The 27,296-nt window shown below is 52.2% G+C and overlaps 1 protein-coding gene across 2 annotated transcripts in view; it reads left to right on the top strand.

Annotated features, from left to right (window-relative positions):
* Window positions 1-27,296, top strand: part of NRXN2 (neurexin 2) — a 250,888-nt gene that overhangs the window by 79,182 nt on the left and 144,410 nt on the right. For both annotated transcript variants that reach the window (XM_063146186.1, XM_063146185.1), the window contains exons 7-13: window positions 252-455; window positions 4,580-4,606; window positions 13,297-13,416; window positions 14,607-14,991; window positions 16,648-16,838; window positions 18,787-18,960; window positions 20,581-20,700. In XM_063146186.1, coding sequence (XP_063002256.1) covers window positions 252-455; window positions 4,580-4,606; window positions 13,297-13,416; window positions 14,607-14,991; window positions 16,648-16,838; window positions 18,787-18,960; window positions 20,581-20,700 — 1,221 coding nt within the window. The remainder of the gene's footprint in view (window positions 1-251; window positions 456-4,579; window positions 4,607-13,296; window positions 13,417-14,606; window positions 14,992-16,647; window positions 16,839-18,786; window positions 18,961-20,580; window positions 20,701-27,296) is intronic.

The raw sequence follows: 27,296 nt of genomic DNA on the forward strand, positions 1-27,296 counted from the left end.
ACCAGCCATCAGCCAGGGATGAACAAGCAGGACATGGTGCAACAGCACCCTCCCGCCCATGTTCCCCAGCAACTATTGCCAATAGCGGAAGCTCTCTGGACAGTTCGCAAACATTTAAACCACTAAATGCAGCATAAAATACGATATGAAATATAAAGCTTCCTGCGTTCCTAATCTTCCTTCCTTTTCTTGTCTTCTCTCTCTCTCTCTCTGTCTGTCTCTCTCTCTCTCTCCCACCTGGCACGGGGTAGAGGCCACCGTGTTGAGCTATGACGGAAGCATGTACATGAAGATCATGCTGCCCACGGTCATGCACACGGAGGCCGAAGACGTCTCCCTCCGCTTCATGTCGCAGCGGGCCTACGGCTTCATGATGGCCACCACCTCCAAGGAGTCGGCTGACACCCTTCGCCTGGAGTTGGACGGCGGCCAGATGAAGCTCACGGTCAACCTAGGTAAACGGCTGGTCAGAACTTCCCATGCATCGCCTTGGTTTTCTGCTCTGTTCGCCCCAGGAGAGCCAACTGGCGGAGGTACTGCCAGCGTGAAGGGCGGCTGAACCCACAGCCCCTTCACCAGTGGGCAGGTTCCATGTAACGTGTTCCATGGGAGGATCCGTCCCACAGCATGATTTTGGAATGCAAAACCCACATGCTTCTTAAAGGGCAAGATCCGTCCACCTTGTGGCTAGAATCCTTTCATTGTAGAGAAGATTAGTAATAGATGATTCCCTTCTGGCTACCAATTCCGTATCATAGGTGGGAGTTGTGTGCATACGGACGTTTGAAAATCAGCTGGGAGATGCGCGCTCACATGTTCCAGGCATGGTCGGCGGGGCTACTCATGAGTCACTGTTCAGAGTTTGAGCTTTCTGACAAAAGCCCCGTCAAACTCGGGGTATTCGTCAAGCACCTCTGTGTAACAGAGCTTTCCTGAGCAGAGTAGCCAGACCCTTCACAAGAGATGGATTTGGAGGTATCCACAGGGCCTGTTTGAATGAACAGCTTCGCACGTTCGTCTCACGTTTTCGTGAGGGTAAGGGTGGCTGAGAAGCCGTGCTGTATTTTATGGGGATGCCCACCCTGCCAGGGATGGAAAACTTCGTGCCATTTTTGCCGCCCCACCCACCCATGGGCCATGTTGAATCATTTTCTACCAAAATTTGGTGGCAAACCACTCCCGTCGTGCTAAAACGGTGAAATTTAGCTTGTTCTCAAGCTATAGTTGACCCATTTAAACCCCCGTAGTGCTGAAAACATCAGTTTCACAGGGAGGGGGGAGATAATTTTTTGCCACTGCCAAATTCATTTTTCTTGTGAAAAGAATAGCGCCTGGGATAGGGCAGGTCTAAAGCCCTATGAAGGGAGACTGAAGGAACTGGGCCTGTTTAGCCTGGAGAAGAGAAGATTGAGGGGAGACATGAGAGCACTCTTCAAAGGCTTAAAAGGTTGTCACACAGAGGAGGGCCAGGATCTCTTCTCGATCCTCCCAGAGTGCAGGACACAGAATAATGGGCTCAAGTAACAGGAAGTCAGATTCCGTCTGGACATCAGGAAAAACTTCCTGACTGTTAGAGCAGTACGACAATGGAACCAGTGACCTAGGGAGGTTGTGGGCTCTCCCACACTAGAGGCCTTCAAGAGGCAGCTGGACAGCCATCTGTCAGGGATGCTTTAGGGTGGATTCCTGCATTGAGCAGGGGGTTGGACTCGATGGCCTTGTAGGCCCCTTCCAACTCTGCTATTCTATGATTCTATGGTTCAACCTTCTCCAGATGTTTGGGGCTTCAACGCCCAACAGCTCCAGTAAGCTTTGCCAGTGATCAGGGATTCTGGGAGTTGTAGTCCAAAATGCCTGGCGGGCACGAAGGTGGGGGGAGCTTGGTCTAGGGTGGGCAGAGAAAATTTCTTTAGAAAGGTACGTGTGAATCCAGCCCAGATGAGTCTTATAAAGATGTGACAACACAAATATATTCTCGAGTATAAATAAATTCATTGATCTTGTGGCAGGATTTGCCTGCTGGGTTTGGGGTTTGGGAGTGGAGTTCTCCGTAGGCTTGAAACTCTCATATTCGTATGACATCAGCCTCAGATATGGAACTGGTAGCCAGAAGTGGAAGACATCGTCCCGCCCTACCTGGTGCTCAGCGCCGGCGTTGTCGGGAACCCTTCCTGATTCTTCCTACAAAATGGTGGATTTTGCTTTGCAAAACATGACACTTATGCGTTGTGCTGCTTATTACTCTGCGCACGGGGGCAGGGCGCGCGCGGAGAAACGACGTTACATGGGAACCCACCCCGAGATGCACTCTCCGGTTGTCTCTCTTGCTCGTTGGGTCTTTGGAAAGAAATCCTGCCGTGCCACTGGGAACAGTTTCGTCCTTCACTCCGGAGCAACCTCAGGGCTGGGCCGAGATGGCAGGGAAGCGGGGCCATTTCTTTATCGTCTGGACCAGCTCTCCCTGCCATGGCTAAGCAGCGTACGAGGGGCAGGCGATTTCCCACCTGTGCCCCCCGACCCCAGCCCTTGTTTGGTGCTCCAGCAGAGAAAGGGGGCTGGTCCCTCCTTCTTTCTAAAGACCCGAACGTGGTTCTCCTCTCCCTGCTCCCATCTCCCTATGGTTTTTGACCTTCATCGGCACATTCATGGCCAGCCCAGAGCAAACAGCCCCGGAGACCAAACGCCCTGACCCATGGCTGCCCCCCGCCGGTGACCTGCCTCCCCTCCACAGCCCCCAAACCTCACCTCAAACACCTGACCCACAGAACCCACCCCTTCTCTGTTCCCTGGAGTTCTTTCCCACCCCACCCCATCTCTCCTGTGGCCCGGCGTTCCCTGTTGGTTCCACGTGGGTCACTGTGGGAGGGCCGGTTTGGTCTCGTGGCTGCTTGTATCCACTGCTCTGTAGCGGTTGACGACGCGCACCAAGCCCAGCTGTGCATTTTGTGGGGAAGGAGGGGGTTCTCTCTGTCGCCATCTTCTCCTGGGAGGGGAGCATTCCTCCCCCTCCAGCAGAATTCTCCCCCGGGCCTGAAGAGACTGAGGAGTACCCCACGGCTCACCCCGCAACGCTCCTTCACCTCGGTGGCTCAGGCAATTGCTTCTGTGCTCCTGGCAACGCGGCTCAGAAGGGCCCCTGTTTCTCATTGAGCCCCCTTGAAGGATGCTCCGAGCGATGACCGGGCCTTGGTTTCGGCATTAAGCATGCCCCGCGGTTGGCCCTGGGCGTGCCCGACGCCAGCCCTGCAGTGTGACCTTGCTGTTCAGGAATTGCGCGGAGCACCCTTCACAGAGTGAAGGCAGGTAAGGGAGCTACCGTAGGGGAAGCGTCCCCAGTCTCTGGAGGTTCCGGGGACGATGATGTGGTGACGTGTCAGGGTGTCTCAGGGCCGGGAGTTGTGGGAGAGGGGGGAGAGGCACCCCTGTTACACCTGAGCATGGCGCTGCTGTTCGTGGTCCTTCCTCTCACCCCCAAATCTCGAGTTTGGGGCTGAAGAGGAAGGAATAGCTGACCCTTCTCCTGCACAGCTGGTCTTTGCAAGGTGGCCACTTGTCAGTACTGAGGAAGCCCAACAGTCCAGCAGAGGAAGCCAGGAAGCCATCAGGTAGTTGTGTCTGTGCTTGGAGGGCGGGCGATGAGAACCTGTTCAGATCCAGCCGGTCTCCCCACAAAAATGGAAGCTTTAGTCTACGCATAAACCAGCCCGTTTGGGACGCTTTGGATGCTGAAATCATCAGAAGGCTTTGGCCCCGGAGGGACCCAGCCTCATGGCGCTTTATCGCAGGGGCTGCAGAAACCCCTTCTGGTTTCAGAGAGGTTCTTTGGGGGATGTGTGGGTGGAGCTGATGGGAAAAGGGGGGAAAAATAACAGCATAATTTAGCGTGAAGTTCGTACTGCCAGATAACAGCCTTAGGAGAGGCAGAGAGTGGGGAACGTGCGAAAGCCCAGTGGGGCGTGGTTGAGGGGAAGGGGTGGAGCTAAAGGGGAAAGGGGGCGTGGCCATTGGGGGAACTCCACACGGCCAGACTGGGACTCTGGGGGTGGGGTTAGGGGTTGCAGGTTTGGCCCACAGCTTTACCAAGTGCGTTGAATGCTCCGGAACTGAGAACACCTGACAGAAAAGGTCTATTTAGGGAATGTCAACCATCCCAGGTTCCAAAGAGCGTCCAGAAATTCAGAATGGCACGAATGTAGACAAACGTTGCTAATCTTTTCCCAACGATGGGAGACGGGCACCTGCAAACTCCGTATTCGGCGTGGCTGCTTTGTGCGTAGACGGACAGGCCCCCCGATGGCTTTGGCTCTGCTGGTGGGAGAGACGGCGGTGGCCGTAGGGGGCAATTCGAGGGGTAGCAGCCTGTGCAAAGGTCTCCTCTACGTCTCTCCTCCTCACGGGCACAACGGCGGCCTCCCCGCGCATTCCTCAGCACGGAGCCAAGTGTCCACCTTGTTGCGCGTCTGTCCCCGGATGGTGGGCTGCATCGGTTTTTGGGTGTTTGGTTGCAGACGTTACCTTGAAGGATATAAAACTCTCGTTCTCTTCTTTCTCCTTCCCCTACCCTGACCCCTCATCTCAGACTGTGTCAGGATAGGCTGTAACCCCAGTAAGTTGCCAATTTTTTTCTCTCTCTGTCTCTCTCTCTCTCTCTGTCTCTCTGTCTCTCTGTCTCTCTCTCTCAATTTTTTTTCCTGTCTTCTTCGACTCGTTCTCTTTTCATCTTGCGGTTTACAATTGTGATGTTGGTTTTCTCAAGTCCAAAAGGGGGGCTTGTGTGTGCCAGGGTTGAAAGAAGACGGAAATGCGGAGGGTGATGGAACGGGAGGAAGGAGGGTCATGGCGAGTGCTGGGGGGGAGGCAAAGGGTTCTGTATCCAGCTCCTGGAATCGAACGGCTCTGTGGATTTGCCCCCCTTCATTCTTAAAGCTCCCCCCCCCATCTGGTGACTTATCACAGCCCTTGTTAAAGTTTAGGGCAATAGCAGGGCCCTTTTGCTGAGACCAAGATGTTCACAATTCTCCCCACGTGCCGCTTTTGTGCACCCGAGGGCACTCAGAGGAATTCTCGATTCCCAGCCATCCTCTTCCTTAAAATTGTAGCATCAACAACAAACATCACACACACACACACACACACAAGTTTTGGGAGAGGAGTGAAGGCCCGGGCTCCGAGGTTCTCTTTACACCACCTTGAGGTGAGTCACACTGTGTCGTGTGTGTCGTCCCCCCCACCCCGTTCCTCAGTTTCTTCCTCGCAAGGGTTTGTCGGGGAAGGGTCTGAATTTTCAGCACCAATCCTGGAATGTGGAGAGAGTTTCTTGAGATGGGATGTACGTTGGGTTTAGGGGTTCAGTGCTCAAATTCCAGACGGGAGGTCATGAGAGGCCCCACCCTGCTTTTACCTTCTGTGAGGACTGCTTTACCTCTCGTTCCTAAGGAGTACGATTTGACTCTGCTTGAGAGAAATCCAAATGTGGATTATCAGTAAGCTTTTTCTCCCATGCTTTGGGCACTGTTTTGGGGGGTGGGAGGAGAAGGGTGGGAGGTTGGCAGGTCTCAGGATGGGACTGGAATTTGCAGAGCTGTGGCAGTTTGTACCTGTGGGGAAAACGTGGTCTTAGTCGTGGTGGAAGAAGAGGACAGACGGCTTCATCTGGATCGTCCCAAGAAACATCCCCCTTGATCTATGGGAATGAAGGTCTCTCCCTCTCAGTAGCCGAGAGCACAGACACACATTCCTCGCCACACACACACCTGATACCAGCTCAGCTTGGTTCATCTATATATGCTATTGATATGCATCAATTTCAAACCAGTTCAGCCACAGTGGCTCACAATTAAGAACAGTGGTTTTATGACTTGAGGCTCCACCCACTCACCCACCCAGCCCCGCCTCCTCCAAATCTGGGGCCGCATTTCAGAGCAAATCGGCATCCCCAAGAGATCCAGGCAAGAATCGCTTGACAGAACCCAAACCACGGATGTGGTGGAAATGCAGTCGCTCATCGTCACCGTCCTCGGAGCCACGACCCCCCAAGGAAAGTCCAAAAATTCCCGCAGGTGTGTTAATCCGTATCAGCCGACCAGTTCTAGCAGTTTTCCTCTCCACTGGGAGCAGGTCTTTGGTCAAGCAAATGGGTCTGAGTTGCCCGTTCAAGACCAAGACATCCCAGAATACCTTGCTTGACAACAGGGGATAATATCTTGTTGATGGGAAAATTCATTTCCTTCTAGCTACAGTGAGGATTGCAGCTCAGTTTGGAATGAACAGGGGATTCTGATGGGGGTGGGAGGTGACCTCAGCGTCTTTGCTCATGAAAAAAGTGCCGGGGCTGCGTCTCTACAAACCCTGCCTCCACGACGTCACTGCAAACTATTATTAATGATTTGGACGAGGAGGTGCAGGGAACACTTATCAAATTTGCAGATGACACAAAATTGGGTGGGATAGCGAATACCCTGGAAGACAGAAACAAACTTCAAAGTGATCTTGATAGGCTGGAGTGCTGGGCTGAAAACAACAGGATGAAATTTAACAGGGATAAATGCCAAGTTCTACATCTAGGAAATAGAAACCAAATGCACAGTTACAAGATGGGGGATACTTGGCTCAGCAGTACTACAAACGAGAAGGATCTTGGAATTGTTGTAGATCACAAGCTGAATAGGAGCCAACAGTGCGATGTGGCTGCAAGAAAGGCAAATGCTATTTTGGGCAGCATTAATAGAAGTACAGCTTCCAAATTGCACGAGGTCCTGGTTCCCCACTATTCGGCCCTGGTTAGGCCTCATCTAGAGCATTGCGTCCAGTTCTGGGCTCCACAATTCAAGAAGGACACAGACAAGCTGGAGCGTGTTCAGAGGAGGGCAACCAGGATGATCAGGGGTCTGGAAACAAAGCCCTATGAAGACAGACTGCAAGAACTGGGCCTGTTTAGCCTGGAGAAGAGAGGCTAAAGCATCCTCTGTCATGGATGCTTTAGGGTGGATTCCTGCATTGATCAGGTGGTTGGACTCAATGGGCTTATAGGCCCCTTCCAACTCTACTATTCTATGATTCTAGAGATAGAGGAATCTGTCTGTGTCACTTTTCCATGTACCTCTCCTAAGTCCATCAGATCCTGTTTCCATATTAATCTATGGCAGCAATCCAGTTTAGGTTCACAAAGACTTGGCCCATGGAGGAACCGGGGTGAGGCCCCGCTCCCTCCCAAAGCCCAGAAGAGGTGCCCGGTGTCCCTTGTCTTTCCCCATTGGAAAGAACTGGACTCTTCCAACAGTCAACATTGCCTCGAGAGGAACCTGCCAATTTTAACACGGCCTTTCCACCTGAAGGGGAGGAGGAGCTGAGCGAGGACGGAGCTCAAGGTGTCCTCAAGGAGCACGTTTGTGGTACGACTTGTCTGCTTACCTGCCGAATGTGGGAGGTGTATTGAAAACCAAGTCGCATACCAAATCAATCAGGGCTAGTTCTGTAAATAAAGCAGGCACAATCTAGCATAAGTGGGAGTACCAGGGGCATCCATCAATTTCTTTAGAGGAGACACCTGGAGATTTAAAGTCTGCATTTTGGTTCTTTTTAAGGTGATGGGGGAGTTGGTATCATTTGCTCATTTATATATAAACAGTTCCTGAGTGAGGGAAGCAGACAGGGCCCCCTGGATGCTAAAGTGGCAACCAGCCCACCTTGCACTCAAGAAGGTCCTTTGACAACCTGTTCCAGAAACATCAAACATTTATCTTATTCCAGGGGAATTAAAAGTGGATAGCGCCTTTCCCCGTTCAATATGCCTCTTCCCAAGCAGAACACAGCTATGAAACTACACCCCAGCAGCTAGGCTGGACTCTGGAACACAAAATGGCCATCATGGATCCTTTCAATGACTTGAGTGATGGACAACATGGGCGTTGTGATAGCAGGCCACACCGCCCAGGGCCCTGGATCTGTTTTAAGAACCTAGCAACACCCCTGATGTACAAGGAGTTTTGGGGGCCCGGTTGAGAGAAGACAATGCTCGCTTTTGCAAATCAAGGGTCAGGGAAGGTTTATGGGGTGGTCCCAGTAGTGCTCTCAGGTAGAAAAGCACGACGTTGATTCTTCAAGCAGATCTCTGCCGTCCACTGAACCTTTCTCGTGGCCTGCTGCTACTGCCTCTGCCGCTCACATTCCATGAAGGCAGAAGGACAACCTGGTTTCTCATCGCTTTCCCCATTTCAAGTTCTTGTTGGATTCTCTCTGATAAATCGTTGGCTCTGCAGCCCAGGTGGTGAGTGTGGGGCTTGGTGTGACCAGGGGTCTCTTACCTGGGCATCTTGTACAGACCACCCTCAACCCTTTGGGGTAAGGGGGCACCTCTGGAATTTTGAGCATGCTCCGAAAATGTCTGCCCTGGCTCGGGGCTTTCCCATTCATAAAATGACTGCAACAGTGGGCGTGAGCCACCACAAAACACATATTTCCCAGAAGGCAAACTAAAAGAAAAGTAACTTGCCCGAGGAACTTACGCACGAGGCAGAGGTGGGGATCTGAGCTCCACGCTCCTTTGAGCCCAAAATAAAGACGGCACTGGAGAGCACTCTTTTGCTTTGCAGCAATCCAGCCTCCTTTTAATTGGAGAAACCCTTGAGAAATAAATTAAAAAAAACACGAGGGGCAGGAGCCTGGAGGACGCCGAGAGACGTTTCTGTGGGCATATTGGTGCCCATGGCTACCACGTTGGAGAAGTCTGTTTTGGACCCTCTGCTCCACCCTCGAGTAGGCCTTTCCTGTGTTCTGCAGACACCCCCATGCCGCACAGGAGTGCAGACAGGTAGGCCGTTGGTTGCTGGAAGGATGCCCCTTTGGTACTACCTTGCCACGCAGGTGAGGCCAGGTGAGCCCCGACTCTGGAAATCTGGACACGCGCCTTTTCCAGACAGAGGTGAGTTCCTGAGACAGCAAGCCTTCAGAGCTACAAAAGGACAACACACCACTGTTCGTTTTGGTCTTCACAATCAGTGGCCGGATTAGAACGGGAGAAGCCAAAGTGGGATGGCGTGAGAGGAAACTGAGGCAGTGGTGCTCAACCTGTGCAACATGAGCACAGACAGGGAGTAAGGCCTTCAGGTGTATGTATTTTGCAGTGCGATCCTCTGGAATAAATCTCACGGTGTGCCGTCAGGCTTACCCCCAGGTATGTTTGTATAGGGTCGCAGACGAAGGGAAAAGTCCTACAACTCCCAGCATGCTCCAGCCAGCATGGGGCATGCCGGGAGTTGTAGGCTGGAGGATGCTGGGAATTGTAGGACATTTTTCTTTCTCAACATGCACCTTAATGTTTCCATGACCATGTATCAAACACTTGTTTCTATGCAATGGTACTCAAAACAATAAAATCTGAATATATAATTTTGATTGCAAAATGCTGGGCAGAGAACCCAAGCGTCCTGGACCTCAGACTTCACCAATCCCAAAAATATAGAATCTGGACCTTCAGTTTGGTCTAAACTACCTTGTGTATCATTCCCAGCCAAATCCGGAGGGCACCAGGTTGAAGAAAGCTGTTCTGCAACAAACAGCCCTGAATGGTGGAAACTTAGCACCCTCTAGTCCCAAATGCGTGTGGGCTGAACTTGGTAAAAGGCACTCTGTGCATGTTCAAGGGCTCTTGTTAATTGCCCCTTCACGCAGCCTTAAACTCTGGCAGAGTAGATTGGCCTGAAACCAAGTCCAGTCAGTCAAATTAAGTCTTTCTGTCTCATCCCAACCCCGCCTCAATCCACGAAGGCTCTGTTCCCTTCCGGGAGCTGCGGAGAGAACCCTTAGTCCTGGCTATGGGATCTGACAACATCCTGGCTCGAAGATTCAGTGGGGTGGGTCATTTGTAAGGTCATTCTGGTGGCCAAATGGGGGTTAAACCGTGACACACACCCCATGGTTGGGGCATGCTTGATGTTGATACCTTTGCAGACGAAAAGGCGCGAGGACGTGCCCCCTGGGTTCTGGGCAGAGGGAGACGTGTTGGTTAACCAGATAAGGGAAAGGAGGGCATGTCTGCAGATTCGGAAGAGGGCCTCTGTCCATATTCCTAACCCCCTTCTAGGGTGCACGGTCCAAGGATTTGGAAGTTTGAGGTCTTAAACTAACCTCAGTGGAACTAAGAAGATCCCTGCCTTGAGACCATCTCAAAACACGCCTGTCCTGTAGCAGAGCGAGTTCCCCTAGAGCAGCTGTTCTCAACCTATTGGACTGCAATTCCCATCACCCTCAGGCAACATGAGGATAGGAATGTCCAGAATTGGGGAACTTGGTTCTGATTGGATTTGAAGGAATTTCACGCCGTGTACGACTTGATTTGCATTTGTGAGCTGAGCCACAGGCTCTCTCTCTCTCTCTCTCTCTCTGTGTATCTTTCTCCCCCCCCCGCAACTGGTTCCACAATTTGTGAGCAATTTGTGCAGATTATGCCCAACTTTGCACAGATTCGGACAAGCCACGCGAATCTGGACAAATTTGTGCGAATTTGGCTGCTGCTGCTGTTGCTACCTACGCAAATTGTTCGGGATTTTGCACGGATTGCAGAACCTGTGGGGAAAACCAAATGCACAAAACGCCTGAAAAAATCATTGCACTGACCTGATTCGCTGCATGTCGAATTGGGTGCCTTGGCAGGAACTGGAACAAAGTTGGGGGGGGGGCAAACCTAGGAACACTCCGTGAACTCCACCTTCGCAGCAGATTTCTCTGACATCGCTACATGAGAGTTGAACTCCAAAACATCTTCGTGTGGGCACCAAGTTGAGGAAGAGTGCCGTAACCTAGTCTCCTATGCCCATATTTATTTATTTAAACCTTCCCCCATTTTTTTGCCCCTCTTTTTAGCCAAAACAACTCCCAGGGGCAGCCAGCAAATTATCAGCATTAAGACAGCCCCTGGCGTCTGACTTACAATCGAAAAGCCATGGCATACAAGGAAAGAGAGACAGGGAAGGAGGAGGAAAGAAGCTGCCACTCTGATCCTGGCCCGCTGGGATAGAAAGCGCTTGAAATGTTCCTGCTGGGATTGCTGTGGCTGGGTGATGGTTGAGGGACAGCCAAAGGCAGCCGGTCTCAAAGGGGTTGGAATCTATGGCCTTATTGGCCCCTTCCAACTCTATTCTATGATTCTATGACAACGCAATGGAATGGCCCTGATTCTCTTCTCTCCCTCTAGTCTGAATAGCGTGAAGGAGTCCACGTCTAGCAACTCAGGGCCAGGGAGCCTGGGCCAGCTCATTCCAGATTACTGGCCAGATGGTTTAACAGCCGAGTTTCTGCCGCCATGGCATTGCAGATGGAGCCATTTAAATTGCAGCAGTGCTCGGTTTCCTCCATCTGGTGGCAGCACAAGTATCCCCCCCTCCCCGCATCCCGGTGGTGTCCAGATGGGTGGAACTGCAACTCACCTAGACACCATCAGCTTGGGTTAGAAGTTCCTGCTATATCTGGATTCCCCATCAGATGGCAGCACTCCCTTGCAGTTCCAACTTTGGCCAGCATGTGGCAGCATGTGCCCATGTAAATATTGTGAGCGCGGGGGGGGGCTTGATCCTCAAAACACTGAGCGGTGTCTTTCTCCCCCCCCCCACCCTTTCGAAGCCGCTGCGTCTTTGCAATGAATAACAGTTTGCAAAGTGACGTTTTATTTTCAGCAGACCACCAGGAAGTTGGCTTTGGGGGAGCAAGCGGGTGGGTGACCAATTTGCCTTGCACACACACACACACACACATATGCAAACGCATAGTCTTTCGCACAAAAGCCCCCCCGAAATATTATATTGGAGCTTCAAGCTCTTCACTGCCAGCAGTTGAGTCTTAGGAAAGAGGCGTTAATACCTGTTCGAATGGCAGGAAGGGGACCATCGAACGATTGATGGCTGAGTGGGGCATCTACGGAACCTGTGAGGGCTGGATTGGGACCCTAGCCCTATTCTCCCCCCCTCAATATACTTTTAATGGTTCTTGTCGCCTTTTAGCCATTGTCCCAGGAAGGAAAGGAAAGGAACCTCTCGTGCAAGCACTGAGTCATTACGGACTCTTGGAGGGACACCAGCTTTCACTGACGTTTTCTTGGCAGACCTTATAGCGGGGTGGTTTGCCGTTGCCTTCCCCGGCCGTTATTAGCCATTGTCCCACCTGCATGCAAAAGGCTGGTGTTGATTAGCAAGCCCACCTTGCCCAAATCACCCCTTGACATCGCTGTCAGGAGAAGCTGCAGAGACTTGGACCGACTAGGTCCGTTTTTGTCTGCGCTGACGGGCCGCAGTTTCTCGGAGGTCTTTTCCCAGCTGGCCTGCAATTGCTGGGGATTGAAGCGGGGAGCTTTTGCAAACACTTTCCCATTGAGTCCTGGCCCTAAAAATAAACTAAGAGTCTAGTCCTGGTCGTTCTGAATAAAGAGCTGCTTTAAATAGGACATCAGGAAAAACATCCTGACTGTTAGAGCAGTACGACAATGGAAGCAGTGAGCTACGGAGGTGGTGGGCTCTCCCACACTCGAGGCCTTCAAGAGGCAGCTGGACAACCCTCTGCTTCAGGGTGGATTCCTGCATTGAGCAGGGGGTTGGACTGGATGGCCTTATAGGCCCCTTCCAACTCTACTATTCTATGATTCTATGAAGATGTCCTTATAGCAAGTCTAGCAGGCTGACTGCCAACACCTGTCCAGTCAGGATCCCTTTCGCAGCCCCTGCTAAAGATTCGAACTTGCTATCTGCCCCATTGAAGTGGTGGCTGGCGGCGCAGATTCTGGTGGGGCTGTGCGTCCGTTTCAGTCCGAACGAGCCCAGACTCTAAAGGAGCATTCGACAGGGCTGAACCCCCCTGCCAAAATAGGTTCCTCATTTTGGATAGCTCCTTCGGAATTCTGGCTGCGACCCAGGAAGGATTCACAGCCCCATTGGGATCGGGGCCATCAGCCTCAACTAAAGAGGGGGCTGGCTTGAGACCCTTCAGTCCCAAGCACCGCTGGACAGCATGAGGCCTCTTGCGGGAGTGAAGGTTGGGTTACTTTATGTGTTAGGACAGGCTGCTGCAGCCAGTGTACGTAGCTGAGCTTGAGTGTGTGTGTGAGTGTGTGAGTGTGTGTTTGCCTGCAGGGGTGAAAGATCCAGTGGAATTGGGGTGGGGTGTGTGTCTCTGATTCTTGTGCTGGGTCTTCGCGTGAGCTTTTGAGGTCTTTGACACTTTGGGAATGGGGGGGAGGCGCCGTCGGCCTCGGGTTAACCAAGCGGCAGCCCCCCACCCCCTGACAACACCCTCCCCTCTCCCCTGTTGCAGGTAAAGGCCCAGAGACCCTTTTTGCCGGCCACAAACTCAATGACAACGAATGGCACACGGTCCGTGTGGTCCGCCGTGGCAAGAATTTGCAGCTCTCTGTGGACAACGTCACGGTGGAAGGTAAGCCGAGGAAGGCGGCCGGGGAGCTGTGGAAGGAAGAAGGGGGCGAACGCAGGATTTGCCCCACTCCTTTGCAGCGTTCCTGCTTCCATGGGCTACACAAAGGGCTTTTGGCCGTATGAGCTGCCTTGCCAGCTCTTTCCTCCCAGGGCGGAGGGCAACGTGCCCTTGCAGTTTTCCATTCCTTCCACCGGGTGGTGGTAAGCCTTCCTGGGAGCCGCAGGTGCCTGGCTAGCAAGTGGTGCTGTTCCTGAGTCATACCCTGGTATGGCCACTTGGGGAAGGATTTACCCAGCAATCTGGATTAAGGGCTGTGTGTAAACCCAAGCAAGAGTAGGGTGGGCTGTTTGCCCAGGGAAGGAGTCCAGGCCAGGATTCAATATGTGGGGGAGTTCGAGGCAACCATCTTCCTGGCGTTAATAGAAGCATAGTTTCCAAATCACGTGAGATCCTGGTTCCTCTCTGTTCAGCCCTGGTTAGGCCTCATTTTAAGTATTGTGTCCAGTTCTGGGCACCACATTTCAAGAAGGATGCAGACAAGCTGGAGCGTGTTCAGAGGAGGGCAACCAGGATGATCAGGGGTCTGGAATCAAAGCCCTATGAAGAGAGACGGAAAGAACTGGGCATGTTTAGCCTGGAGAAGAGAAGATGGAGGGGAGACATGAGAGCACTCTTCAAGTCTTCGAAAGCTTGTCACACAGGATGTCTTCTTGAACATCCCAAAGTGTAGGACACGGAATAATGGGCTCAGGTGACAGGAAGCCAGATTCCAGGCATGATTAGCCTGGAGAAGAGACGATTGAGCGGAGACATGATAGCACTCTTCAAGTCCTCAAAAGGTTGTCACACAGAGGAGGGCCAGGATCTCTTCTCGATCCTCCCAGAGTGCAGGACACGGAATAACGGGCTCAAGTTACAGGAAGCTAGATTCCAGCTGGACATCAGGAAAAACCTCCTGACGGTTAGAGCAGTACGACAATGTAACCAAGTGACCTAGGGAGGTTGTGGGCTCTCCCACACTAGAGGCCTTCAAGAGGCAGCTGGACAACCCTCTGTCAGGGATGCTTTAGGGGGGATTCCTGCATGGAGCAGGGGGTTGGACTCAGGGGCCTCGTAGGCCCCTCCCGACTCTGCTATTCTAGGATTCATGGCTCGGTTTTAACAGTGTACCCCTCATCTCCCATCCCAAGCAGGGCAGATGGCCGGCGCCCACACCCGCCTGGAGTTCCACAACATCGAGACGGGCATCATGACGGAGCGGCGCTTCATCTCGGTGGTGCCGTCCAACTTCATCGGCCACCTCAGCAGCCTGGTCTTCAACGGGCTGCCCTACATGGACCTGTGCAAGAACGGCGACATCAGCTACTGCGAACTCAACGCCCGGTTCGGCCTGCGCAGCATCATCGCCGACCCGGTGACCTTCAAGAGCAAAGCCAGCTACCTGGCGCTGGCCACGCTCCAGGCCTACGCCTCCATGCACCTCTTCTTCCAGTTCAAGACCACGGCCACCGACGGTCTCATCCTCTTCAACAGCGGCAACGGGAATGACTTCATTGTGGTGGAGCTCGTCAAGGGGTGAGGCCCGAGTCATGGCCCCGGGCCCGTAGGACACACATCTGTGTCAAATCCCAGTGGTCCCACATGGACCTGGGGTCTGTTCCGAGTCCACTCAGAGCAGAGCCTTCAATGCATTTGCCCCGTCCTGTGGAACGCCCTGCCTCTTGACACCAGGCAGGCACCAACGCTGTTCCGTTGTCTGCCGAGGACATTTTTATTTAAATCCTGATCAAAATCCAGTTCCTCATACATCCCTCCTCTCTCTTTCTCTCTCTCAAACACACAGAGACACACTGCCCCGTTGACTTCATATAAGGTGACCATATGGAAAGGAGGACAGCGCTCCTTTATCTTTAACAGTTGTATTGAAAGGGCAACTTCAGCAGGTGTCATTTGTATGCATGCAGCACCGGGTGAAATTCCCTCTTCATCACAACAGTTAAAGCTGCAGATACAAAAGAGGGCAGCTTTAACTGTTGTGATGAAGAGGGAATTTAACCCGGTGCTGCGTGCATACAAATGACACCTGCTGAAATTCCCTTTTTTATGCAACTCTTAAAGGTACAGGAGCCCTGTCCTCCTTTTCATATGGTCACCCTACTTCATATCGTATTCCAGCCCTCCACAACATATGCCCTCCAGCAGTGTTGGACTACAACTCACGGACTTCATGCTAGCTAGGGGATGCTGGGAGCTGTAGTCCAACAGATCTGAAATATACCAAATTGGGGAAGGCTATCATTCTCCCTTCAGAGGTGGAGTCAGAGGGATATTCCTAAATGCTCATTCTTGGGTTGTTACTATTTATTATTATTTACAATATTTCTTGGCTGCAAATAATAATAATAATATTTTTTTTTCTTACCCGCCTCCCCCTCTGGATCAAGGCAGGGTACAACACAAATGCAAAACATCATAAAATACATATAATTGTATAAAACGAGAACATTATTTCAGGGCAGAAGCCCTTTCAAGCCAGCTTACAGCAATAAAATAACATAAACAAAGTTTAAAAAAATATTAAAAGCAATAAAAAGCATAATAACTTAGCAATGAAAACGACAATAAAAGCCAAAATGAAGCCAGCAGCAGCAGCAATAAAGGCAAAGAATGAAGAATAAAGAAGAGAACTCCTGCCCCATTGAAGGTTCACACTCAGGGTCTGCTGATTGCTGTATTCGAGAATTTAAGTATTTATTTCAACATGGCTGGAAGGAATACCCTCACCCTCACCCTAGCCTGGTCAGAGTGGTTTTCCCTGCAGCATGCAGAGCGGTAAAGCAGCAGTTTCTGCAGCCGAAACTCTCCCCACGGCATGAGAGTTCGATCCCAGCGGAAGCTGGTTTCAGGCAGCCGGCTCGGGTCGACTCAGCCTTCCATCCTCCCGAGGTCGGTAAAATGAGTACCCAGCTAGCTGGGGGAAAGGGAATCACGGCCAGGGAAGGCAACGGCAAACCACCCCGCTATAAGGCCTGCCGAGAAAACGTCAGCGAAAGCTGGCGTCCCTCCAAGAGTCAGTAATGACTCAGTGCTTGCACGAGAGGTTCCTTTCCTTTCCCATGCAGCTTGGCTCGCTGGCATGAGACACCTGCTGCTGGTACTTCCTTTGTGGGAAACTGGGCAAAGGCTGGATGAGTCTTTTGATCCTCTTCCCTTTTCCATCCCGCTCCGCAGGTACATCCACTACGTTTTCGACCTGGGCAACGGGCCGTCGCTGATGAAGGGGAACTCGGACAAGCCAGTCAACGACAACCAATGGCACAACGTCATTGTGTCCCGCGACACCAACAACGTCCACACGCTCAAGATTGACTCCCGCACTGTCACACAGCACTCCAACGGTGCCCGGAACCTGGACCTCAAGGGTGAGTGTCAACACACACATTATCCTCATGTCTTTTATTGGGCCGGCTTAGATCATGTTGCCCTGTTGTGGCATCAATGCAAGGATCGCCAACCTTTTGGGGCTGGTGGGCAACGCAGGAAATGGGAAAGAGGGCAGTGGGCACTCTCACAAAATGGCCAATTATAAAATGGCTGCCGTGGTGGGCGTGGCCAGTCACAGAACACTCATTTTCCCAGAATGCAAGCCGGTGAGACTCAAAGAAAAGTAACTCGCCCGAGAACCTAAGTTGAAGGCAGAAAAACACACACCACTCTCTGGAATCTAAAGAAAGAGGGTGCTGGAAGGCTGCCTTTCCCTTTGCTGTCTGCCAGCTGCTCAGCTAAAAAATAATTAATTTACCAATCTTAAGAAATGGAGTCAAAACCAGGATGGGCAGGCAGCTTGGCAGATGCCAAGCGAAGTGTCTGCAGGCGCATTGGCACTCAGGAGCACCAAATGGGGATCCCAGGAGTCCCCCAAATACGTGGATCAGTGGGCACATCTGGAATTTTGAGAGCGCTCTCATAAAATAGCTGCTAGGGGGAGCAGGCTGGTCACAGAACACCTCCTTTTTCCCAGAAGCCAAACCGGTGGAACTAAAGGAAAGGTAGTTTGCCCAAAATCCTAAGGACAGGGCAAAGGGTGGAGTCCGAGCTCCAAAACACAGAAACGCTCTCACTGAACCCGAATGAAGACGGCCCTGGAGAGGGCAGCGCTTTGCTTGGCAGCACCCCATTTTTAAACACAATAAAATAAAATAAAAATCAGCAGCCTGGTAGGTCCCAAGAGACGTGTCTGCAGGCATATTAATGCCAAAGACACCACGTTGGAGACCCCAGACGTAATTATCCAGGGCTTGATCTGAGCGGGGGTTTAGCCCTACAGCTTCTTTCAGTGCCAGGATCCTTCCTTCGAGCAGTGCCTGAGCATGTGAAGAGAGCAGTTCCTGTAGAGCGAAGCAGCTCTGCTCCTCCTGCTTCTCTGACACATTTCGGATAAGCAGGGAAGTCACTTGGAGATGAGGATTTGACATCCAAGTTCTGTGTTCCCTAGAAGGAAGAAAACATGGAGTTTGGATGGATGGATTGATGGAGGAAGGAAGGAAGGAAGGAAGGAAGGAAGGAAGGAAGGAAGGAAGGAAGGAAGAATCATAGAATCATAGAATAGTAGAGTTGGAAGGGGCCTCTAAGGCCACCGAGTCCAACCCCCTGCTCAATGCAGGAATCCACCCTAAAGCATCCCTGACAGAGGGTTGTCCAGCTGCCTCTTGAAGGCCTCCAGTGTGGGAGAGCCCACCACCTCCCTAGATAACTGGTTCCATTGTCATACCGCTCTAACAGTCAGGAAGTTTTTCCTGATGTCCAGCTGGAATCTGGCTTCCTGTCACTTGAGCCCGTTATTCCGTGTCCTGCACTCTGGGAGGATCGAGAAGAGATCCTGGCCCTCCTCTGTGTGACAACCTTTCAAGTATTTGAAGAGTGCAATCCTGTCTCCTCTCAGTCTTCTCTTCTCCAGGCTAAACATGCCCAGTTCAACCAGCCTTCCCCAAGCCCCCCGGGTGGGTCGGACTACTGCTCCCATATTCCCCAGCCAGCACATCTGCAGGGCACCAGGTTGGGGGAGGCTCTTCTAGTTGTCCCTCTCTATCTTTTAAGATTCGGTGAGGTGCTTTTTTCCTTTTCAGGGAGACCAGGGCTGGTTTGTTTTGCCATGCGCAGAGTTGATGTTATGGTCCTTACATTGGAAACTCCTGGCCGGTCTTCCTTGTCCCCTCTGGGCCATAGCCTGAATCGGGCCTCTATCATCCACCCTCTCCTTCAGCCGGACACAGGCGCAAACATTTATTTGGACGCCTGGGACTCAGAGAGCGAGAAGGGCGGGCAGCCTGGTGCCCCGGCTCCTGACCTGTGCCTGTTCCATTTTTGCAGGGGAGCTGTACATCGGAGGCCTAAGCAAAAACATGTTCAGCAACCTGCCCAAATTGGTGGCCTCGCGGGATGGCTTCCAGGGCTGCTTGGCCTCTGTTGACCTCAACGGCCGACTCCCAGACCTCATCGCTGACGCCCTGCACCGGATCGGGCACGTCGAAAGGGGCTGTGATGGTGAGAGAGATTGAGAGAAGGGGAGGGAGGCAAACAGAGTCTGTTCTGCGCGGAGTGGGGTTTTCCGGGGAGGCACGGATTTTGTGAAATCCATTCTGTCTGTGTTTTGCTGATTGCCGGGTGGCACCTGTGCCGTTGTCTGCTTTTTGACAGAATTGGATTATTCACACACACACACACACACACACACTTCTACTTGCGCTAATTCTCATTAGCACACAAGCAAAAAGTTAGTCTGGTTTGCAAATCTAAAAGGTCATATACTTTCGCCCCATGATCCTGCCCATCAACGTAGGTCATCAGCAGGAGCTCTGCTCGTGTTCCAGCTGGTTAGAACAGCTAGACTGGTGAGTAGAAGGGGCGGGGCCTTCTCAGTGGTGGCTCCTCCGTTTTGGAACTCTCTTCCTGCTGCTTTGCATCTTACATCTTTGGCGCAGGGATTGAGGAAAGCTCTGGGAACTTATTTGTTCACACCGGCCCTCCTTGAGCAGGTCGTTAGAACCTGCGCTCCAATCTCAATAACCTCAAACATGACTTAATGAACTCTGTGCCGGTTTTGTATATAGTTCTATGCGCTTGTCACCGGCTCCTTTGTCACCGGCTCCTTTATAGTTTGTAAACTGCTTTGCAAGAGCCAATAAACATATTGAATGGACGGTGGTGGGATATCGACCGCGCACAGGCGGGGAAAGCAAAGGAGAGGGATGAGAGCCGAAACCAATGGTGCAGCTAGATCATTTTAGTCTCAAGACTTAATGGTTTTATGGACACAGGGCCGGGGTCAGCCTGGTGAGGCACCGGACAAGGACCCACACCCCTGCAGGGCCCACTGAGAAGAGCCCCCTGGAGTTCATAGAATCATAGAATAGTAGAGTTGGAAGGGGCCTAGAAGGCCATCAAGTCCAACCCCTGCTCCTCCTCCTCTTCCCCTTCGCCACCTGCTTGTCTGCCGGCCTCTTGCTCCGACCCAGATGATGGTGTTGGTGAGAAGGAGGAGAAGCAGACACCCCCGGCCTCCTGGCTCCCTGCCTGCAAAGCAAGCAAGTGGGAGCTAGGAGGAGGAAGAGGAGGAGGAGGAGGAGGAAAAAGAGCAGCCAGTGACCATTGCAGTGAGAAGGTAGAGTCATTGAGGGAGGGGGCATTGAGGGGGTCTTGCTGAAGGGGCTTTTCAAAACCTGGTGCTGACGCTGATGGGGGCAGCGGGGTGGGGTGGGGTGGGGGCTCTTCTTCACCATTTTGTTTGCTGATTTAGTACTTCTGTAATCTGGCCAACAAACAATGTTCTCTGGGCACGTTACAACCCGTTTTAAAAAAAATGCAGCGAGAAATGTCAAGTGCAATCCAAATATTTAAAAGAACAAAATGCAACAAGAATGCAAAACGATAAAACAGCACCGGCATCGATGAAAAGGGCCGTCAGAGGTGCTTAGAGGGCAAACGGGTATGACCTTGCTTACGTCCAAACATGGCCAGCGGGGCCTGCTGGGTGTGGGCCCCGTCGTTCATTCTGCTGGGTGGGCTGTGGTGGGCCTGGACCTCAGCCCCAGAGTCCTGCCCGCCGCCGTCTGAAGCATCTTTCCATCCCCCCGTGTCCCTCCCTCTCGCTTCCTACCCCTCCAGGTCCCAGCACCACCTGCACAGAGGACTCCTGCGCCAATCAGGGCGTCTGCCTTCAGCAGTGGGACGGCTACACGTGCGATTGCACCATGACCTCGTACGGTGGCCCGGTGTGCAATGACCGTGAGTACCGGGATGGCTGCGTGGGGCGAGGGGTGAACAGGGGGTGAGGGGCATCTGCAAAGGGAGGCAGCACTGCTGAGAATAAGGGAGCGAAACCTCAGGCCTATGAGCGAATCCCAGCCCACCTGAGTGTCGTGTTTCTCAGAACGCTCGTACTTTCGATGGGAGGCAAATGACGAGGCTTGCTTAAGTAATCCACAAAGCTTTTGTTAAGCAACAAACATCTCTTCTACCTGAAGAGAGTCTAACCTCTTGGAAGTGTCCCCCTAGGCAAAACTATGCAAACTAAGCGAGACAATTGTCCGCTCAAGAAGAATAGGAAACCACTTCCCAAACGCCCGTAACTTCAGAGGGCTTGGTGCGGAGGCAGGTTCTGGTGTAATCGAACTGACTTTCTCACGCCTTCCTTCCGCCCCATGCGTTTTAGCTTCCGGCGGACCTTAGCATCAGCTAGCTTGTCGGGACACTCACCTTCAGAAGAAGGCTCACTTCCCATTGAGTGTGTAGGATTTGGCCTTGAGGAGATAAGCTCTGGAGAGGGCTGACTCCCAGCTGGGGCATCGCCCGTGAGAGCTTCCTCCCCCACTGGTACAGGCTGGCTGGTGTCTGGCGCTGCTGCGTCTTCTAGTTCCGAATCTGATTCTGATTGAGTACCTGAAACACCTTCTCCCAAAATAGGGGCAGTAGGGTTAGACACAACACTGAGGTCCCACTCTAAGGGCCCCTTGGGGATGAAAGAATATGGCGTAGAATACGTCCCGCTGAGGTCTTGCCGAACGAGTATCACTGCTAATTGCTCTTCATCCCTTTTGGGGGGGTGTAGGAGGGGATCCCCCAGACCGCCTAGTTCATGAAGGTCTCTTCCTATTTGAACACGTACTGGAGGGGAGCATTGCATGAAGGTGGGGTGGGGGAGAGGGGGAGGGCTTGCAAGACATCATGGGGGGGGGCTGGACACAGCTTCTGCCCGTCACCAGGGTGTCCTAGTGGCTCCACCGTGCTCCGTGTTCCCCATGGCCAAATAGAACAGAACAAAAAGCAAGCCATGAGACCTAACTCACAGTCAGAGAACCCACGCACCCTCGGATTTCTACTAAACAGCCATCGAATTGTTACATTCCTGGATTCCATATGAAACCAAGTGTGGCAGAAGACATACATTAGGGCTTGGGATCCCAACGATGGGAAGGAAATGCTATATGTGTACGAGGCAGAGATGGAGATTTGTCATCTCAGAAGTTTGGGGTGTGTGTGTACGGAAGACTCTTGTTGTCTAAGCCAACATTAATTTTGGGAGGAGGAGTTCACTGATTTATTTGCAGTATTTTTACCTCGCTCTTCAGCCAAGCAGGGCTGCCAGAGCAACTTGCCAAGTTGAATAAAACAGTTCCTGCCCTCAGACACGACATGAAAGGAAAGGGGGTTGGGAGGGAGGAGGAAAGAAAGAAAGAAAGAAAAAGACAGACAGACAGACTCAGGTACCACTTCTTCACTTCAAAGCTCTTATATAAGATATTCATATGTCAATTACATTCCTTTCTACGTGATGACATGATTTTGAACACCGGAAGGAAAATTATATATACAGTACATATGGATTTGGAGGGCTATCTTCTCACAAAACACAGATTTGCCTAAACTTATGCTACATACAATTCCTCGTACACTGTGCGTCTCAAAATGCGTTTTGGAAGAGGGTTTGAGCCCAGAACTGCAGCGCGGAATTTGGAGGAGTGCAAAAGTGGAAGGATAATTGCGTCCAATCTGCCCCAGGTCATGTCTCTGTGCTTGAGAATTCGCAAAGGTCTGAATCCTCAAAAATGAAACCGCAAAGCTGGTCACATCTCCCATCATAGTAGCCAGTCCGCAAGCCTGGTTGCCAATCTTTCGGCCCTTAAGGGGCACTCGGGCGGGACGGTTGAGGTGGGGAGAAACGCTTTGTAATTACCAGCATAATCGTGTTATTACAGCAACACTGTGCCTTGCGCCTTGCCGGTTTTCATAAACTCAGCAAGCAAACAAAGCCAGACCCTGTTTGCCCTGAGGGGCTCGCGTCGAAGGGCCAAACGGAGAAGCAGCATTAATTATGCAAATGCAATCAACGGGCACGTTTGTGCTATGCACAGAAGAGCCAGGGCTGTGGAGGGGCGAGAGGTTGGGTGGGTGGAGTTTCATCCTTTCTCTCCCTGCCCGAGATTTCCTCTCCGAAAAACACAACTTCCATTTCAAGGGGTTCCCCTCGAGATGGAAGTAGCCGCTTGGGAGAAGCGATTTGGGGTCGGGAAGAGGCCGTGGCAGGGAAAGAAAGAGTTAAACCTTCCCTCCCCAACGCCCACGTTCCAGATTCAGCTAAGGTGTCCCCATGGCTGCAATTGACTTAATCGCGCCTGCATCGCCAACGTCACAATCGGTTTGGCCCTGCGCTCCGGCAGTGCGGTAGGCAAGAGAAATGGGAGGAAAGCGAGCGCACCGTCCTCATTCACAGGATTTTACCTGGCCGGGCGTGTGCGTGTGTGTCGGGTCCAGACATCGCCATCTTCACCTCACCATCTTCTTGTGTTTCCCTGTTGCTTCTTCCATCCTTTTTTCTTACAGCAGAAAATCAAGTAAGGAGGAAATGATGCAATAGGTTGGTAGCGCTAAGAAACCCTCCCTCTGGAAGTACCCTGATTTCCACGGGTTTATTTATTTATTTGTTGCATTTATACAAATGCATGTTAAAGGAAGCCAGATTCCGGCTGGACATCAGGAAAAAATTCCTGACTGTTAGAGCAGTACGACAATGGAACCAGTTGCCTAGGGAGGTGGTGGGCTCTCCCACCCTAGAGGCAGCTGGACAACCATCTGTCAGGGATGCTTTAGGGTGGATTCCTGCATTGAGCAGGGGGTTGGACCCGATGGCCTTGTAGGCCCCTTCCAACTCTACAGTTCTATGATCCTAAGCAAACAAATAGAACCTTTGTGTAGCTTCATATCCTTCATGGATGTCTTAAATCAGATACTAATTATAGGTGTTTTTCACTCCTTTCAGTTCCTTGTAAGAACGAGCGCTGGATAATTTAATAAGGGAGGTTGTGGGCTCTCCCACACTAGAGGCCTTCATTCTTGCATTGAGCAGGGGGTTGGACTCAATGGCCTTAAGGGCCCATTCCAATTCTACTATTCTATGATTCTAAGATGAAGGGGTGGGTGGGTGTGACTATTTGGGGTGAAAAAATAACCCCAATCCCAGAAGTGAAAGGGAGAGTGTCCTGGGGAAGGCAGAGCAGCCACGAAGGCTGAGATGAAGGGGCAGCTGATTTTCAGCCTCAGCTTCTCAGGGGAATGTGCTTTAAATCAAAAGAGCAGCTGAGGAAGGCAGGTGAGCCTTCCTACCGACGGAGACTGTGGACTTCTCCTTTCCTCGAACATTCTGGACGAGTGCAGGCAGGCACATGACAGGAGCAGCGGCCCTGTCGTCTGGTCAGGCGGGTGTCCCTTTTTATTCCAGAGTGCTTCTGACTCTCCTCCTTGCGATCTGGGGAGGGGGCGTTGGACTCGGCCTGGCTGTTATCTGTGCAGCAATCCTTGAAGGGTTTGGCCAGGGTGGAGAAGGAGGAGGAGAAGGAGGAGGAGAGCCGGGCAACGGCTCCCTCTCCAGCAAAGACGGAGCCATCTTTCCTCCATATAGTTTTTATCTTGACAGTTTCCTTTGCTGCGTTTTTAACGAACAATTGCCTCCGTGCCGTATCAGGGAAGTGAAGGATGAGAGGCAGAGAGAAAGGCGACCGTCTAGATGGGTTAACGGAGACAGAGCTCAATGGGCATTTCCCCAGCCTTTTTTTCCCCCAGGCCAGCTGAGAGCTCTGGATGAAACAGGGGGTCTCTGAGCATGTGCAGAGCGCCTTTCCTGCTCCACTGTTGAGAGATTGTGGCCAGCCTCACTGCACATCATGTGTGAGGGGGAAAGACCTCACCACACCAGAAGCGGTGATCCCTGGGCACCGCTCCGCGTCGGCGTTCACAACATGGGGATTAGATAAGATGAGAAGCCTAGATCTCCCCTGAGCCGGTTTATGAGAAGCACGCATCTCTGCTGCTGTTATGTCTTGGTTCGAGTTAGGAGTTTCCGGGGGGGTGGATCCGAGATGGAAGCAGAAGTCTTTATATTGGGGTGGGAGAGGAGATTAGGAGAATGTCCCCCAATTTGATGTTTCCACGGTGGCTTCGACTCTCACATCCAAAACTCACCCTCAGGCTGAAAGAGCTTCGACACCCCACCCCATCCCGCCGACCCTGCGAGGCGAGCTGCGCGTCTCCCAGTTTACTTGACGGTCAGAAAAGCAACAGGTGCAGCTCCTCCCAATGCGGGGAGACGCTTTTACCTGTTTGAATGCCTGCTGAAGCCAGGGGAAGGAAGGCCGGCGCTGAGGCCGGAGCAGGGCTCTACTGGCTTCTCTCTCTGGCAAGCTGGGGGTGGGCGTTCCACTCCGTGCGCGTCTCCCCAGAAGAGGCTGCATCGCGGTGACGCGCTGGGATTAATTTGGCCGGGTGGAGAATGCTCCCCAGATTTCAGGCAGGCTGGGTGGGGTGAGTTTACCGTCTCAGGAGTGTGCCCCCTTCACCTTTCCTCCTGCCCCCTCCTCCATAACGCTTCGTCCCCCGCCTCTGCCCCCACCCCCTCTGCCCCCTGCCAGTGACGGATCCGTTTGCATATAGGGCCTGACAGCCCAATCCATTTTAATGAGGCAAGGGGCAGTCTAACGAGGTCCAGGCAGCCTTTAACGAAGCTCTATTAAGCCAGTCCCCTGAAGCATGCTGGAATGGGTGGGGGCTCAGGGGTCATTGGCCCCCCCTCCCCACTTTTGCCCTCTATTAAAGGAAGCCTCTGCCGTGGCTTCACAGCTCCCTTGAGGCCACAGTAGCCGGAATACGTGCAAAATACCTCTGCCTGGTTAAAAGTCTCCTCTGGCCCAGCGTCCTCCAGATGTGTTGCTGGCTGGGGAGCATTGGAGTTGTGGTCCGTCTTACTAGGAAGGCGCCTGCTTTGGGAAGTCTGGCCCGGCGCATCACAAATGGGTCTGGAAGTGGCTGAGAGCACCTCTGAGCATGTGCAGAGTGATGAAGCTGTCCTCGTGAGCTACGCGGCTGGGGTGAGGGTGAAATGGGGCCCTGTTCTTTGGCCTTACCTGGACTCTCAGGTGCCTTGCCTGGCAGCGAAATCGCAGCTGCTCGCCATCCCGTACCTGGGACAGGTGTCCTGCGGTCTCTATCCTAAGGACCCTTCTGCCCCACATTTCCCTCTCTTCCTGCGTCCATCTCCTCGGCAGGCCCTGTGTTTCCAGCTCTCCTGGCAACACGAAGGCCTGTCGGATTGTAAATCAGTGGGGGAGGCCATAAATAGCTGAGTCGAGGAGATTTACACCGCGGGCTGAAAAAATACGACCCTGGGTGGCGAAGAAAGCCTGTTCACAGACGGAAGGGAAGTTCTTTGCGGCCTGCTTGCTGCCATCAGAATTTGCTGCTGCTTCCTTCTTTCCGGAGTGGTGGTGAAACAGCTCCCCCCTCTGCCCCCGCCTCCCAGCAAAACCCCAGATTCCGCCTTCCTTTCCGGCCTGGCCGTGTCTGACGGGGCTCCGAACGGTTAGACTTCAGTGGCAACTTCTCCCATGTTGCCGGAGCCTCATTTGTCTTTAGAGCAAGGCATTTGCTAATAAAGGGAATGCCTCTGGCCATGTGCAGAGTGCATTCCCTTCCCCCCCACACACAAGTGAATGACTGCAGCCAACCTTTGCCTATCTGGGATTAACCGAAAGAGTCCTGAAGTCAGTTAGTGACTTGAGGTGATGTTGTTGTTGTCGTTTGTGGTAGTTGTTAACCTTCCCACACTAGAGGCCTTCAAGAGGTAGTTGGACAACCATCTGTCAGGGATGCTTTAAGGTGGATTCCTGCATTGAGCAGGGGGTTGGACTTGATGGTCTTGTGGGCCCCTTCCAACACTACTATTCTATGATTCTATGATTCCCATAGGCGAAGCTCTTTGAGCAGTTGACAAAGATTAAAAACCATTAAAAAAAATGCATTATACACAACGTAAAACCGTTTACATAAAAACATATAAACAGACAGCACACACAGACACAACGTACATCAGAAAACCATTTATAAGCCATCAGTCAAAAGACAATCCAAGACCTGATTAAACTCACCACGTTCTGTCAAATGCTTGAGAGAAGAAGGCAGTTTTAACCTGGGGCGGAAAAGCTGACAATGTCGGCACCAGGCGGACCTCACTGGGGAGATCTTTCCATAATGGTGCTGTGTGTGAGTGTGGGTATTGTTCAGCCTCTTCTAACCTTGACACCCAAAATTGCTTTTGCTGACCCCGTCGGACCAGAGGAGACCAGAGGAGCACGCCTGTGCAAAAGCAGGCGATGGTCGTAAATATTCATGTGCATTGTTTTAATTTTGGCTTTTTTGTCATTCGTTAGATTGACAAAATCTACTTTTCCTCTACGAAGCTCAAGGCAGTGTTATACGTCTCTCTCCTTCCTTGACTTTATCCTCTCAACAGCCCTGTGAGGTAGGCTAGGCTGAAAGGTCACCCGGGTGGGGAT

This window comes from Elgaria multicarinata, chromosome 21, assembly GCF_023053635.1.
Source record: "Elgaria multicarinata webbii isolate HBS135686 ecotype San Diego chromosome 21, rElgMul1.1.pri, whole genome shotgun sequence".
Lineage (NCBI taxonomy): Eukaryota > Metazoa > Chordata > Lepidosauria > Squamata > Anguidae > Elgaria > Elgaria multicarinata.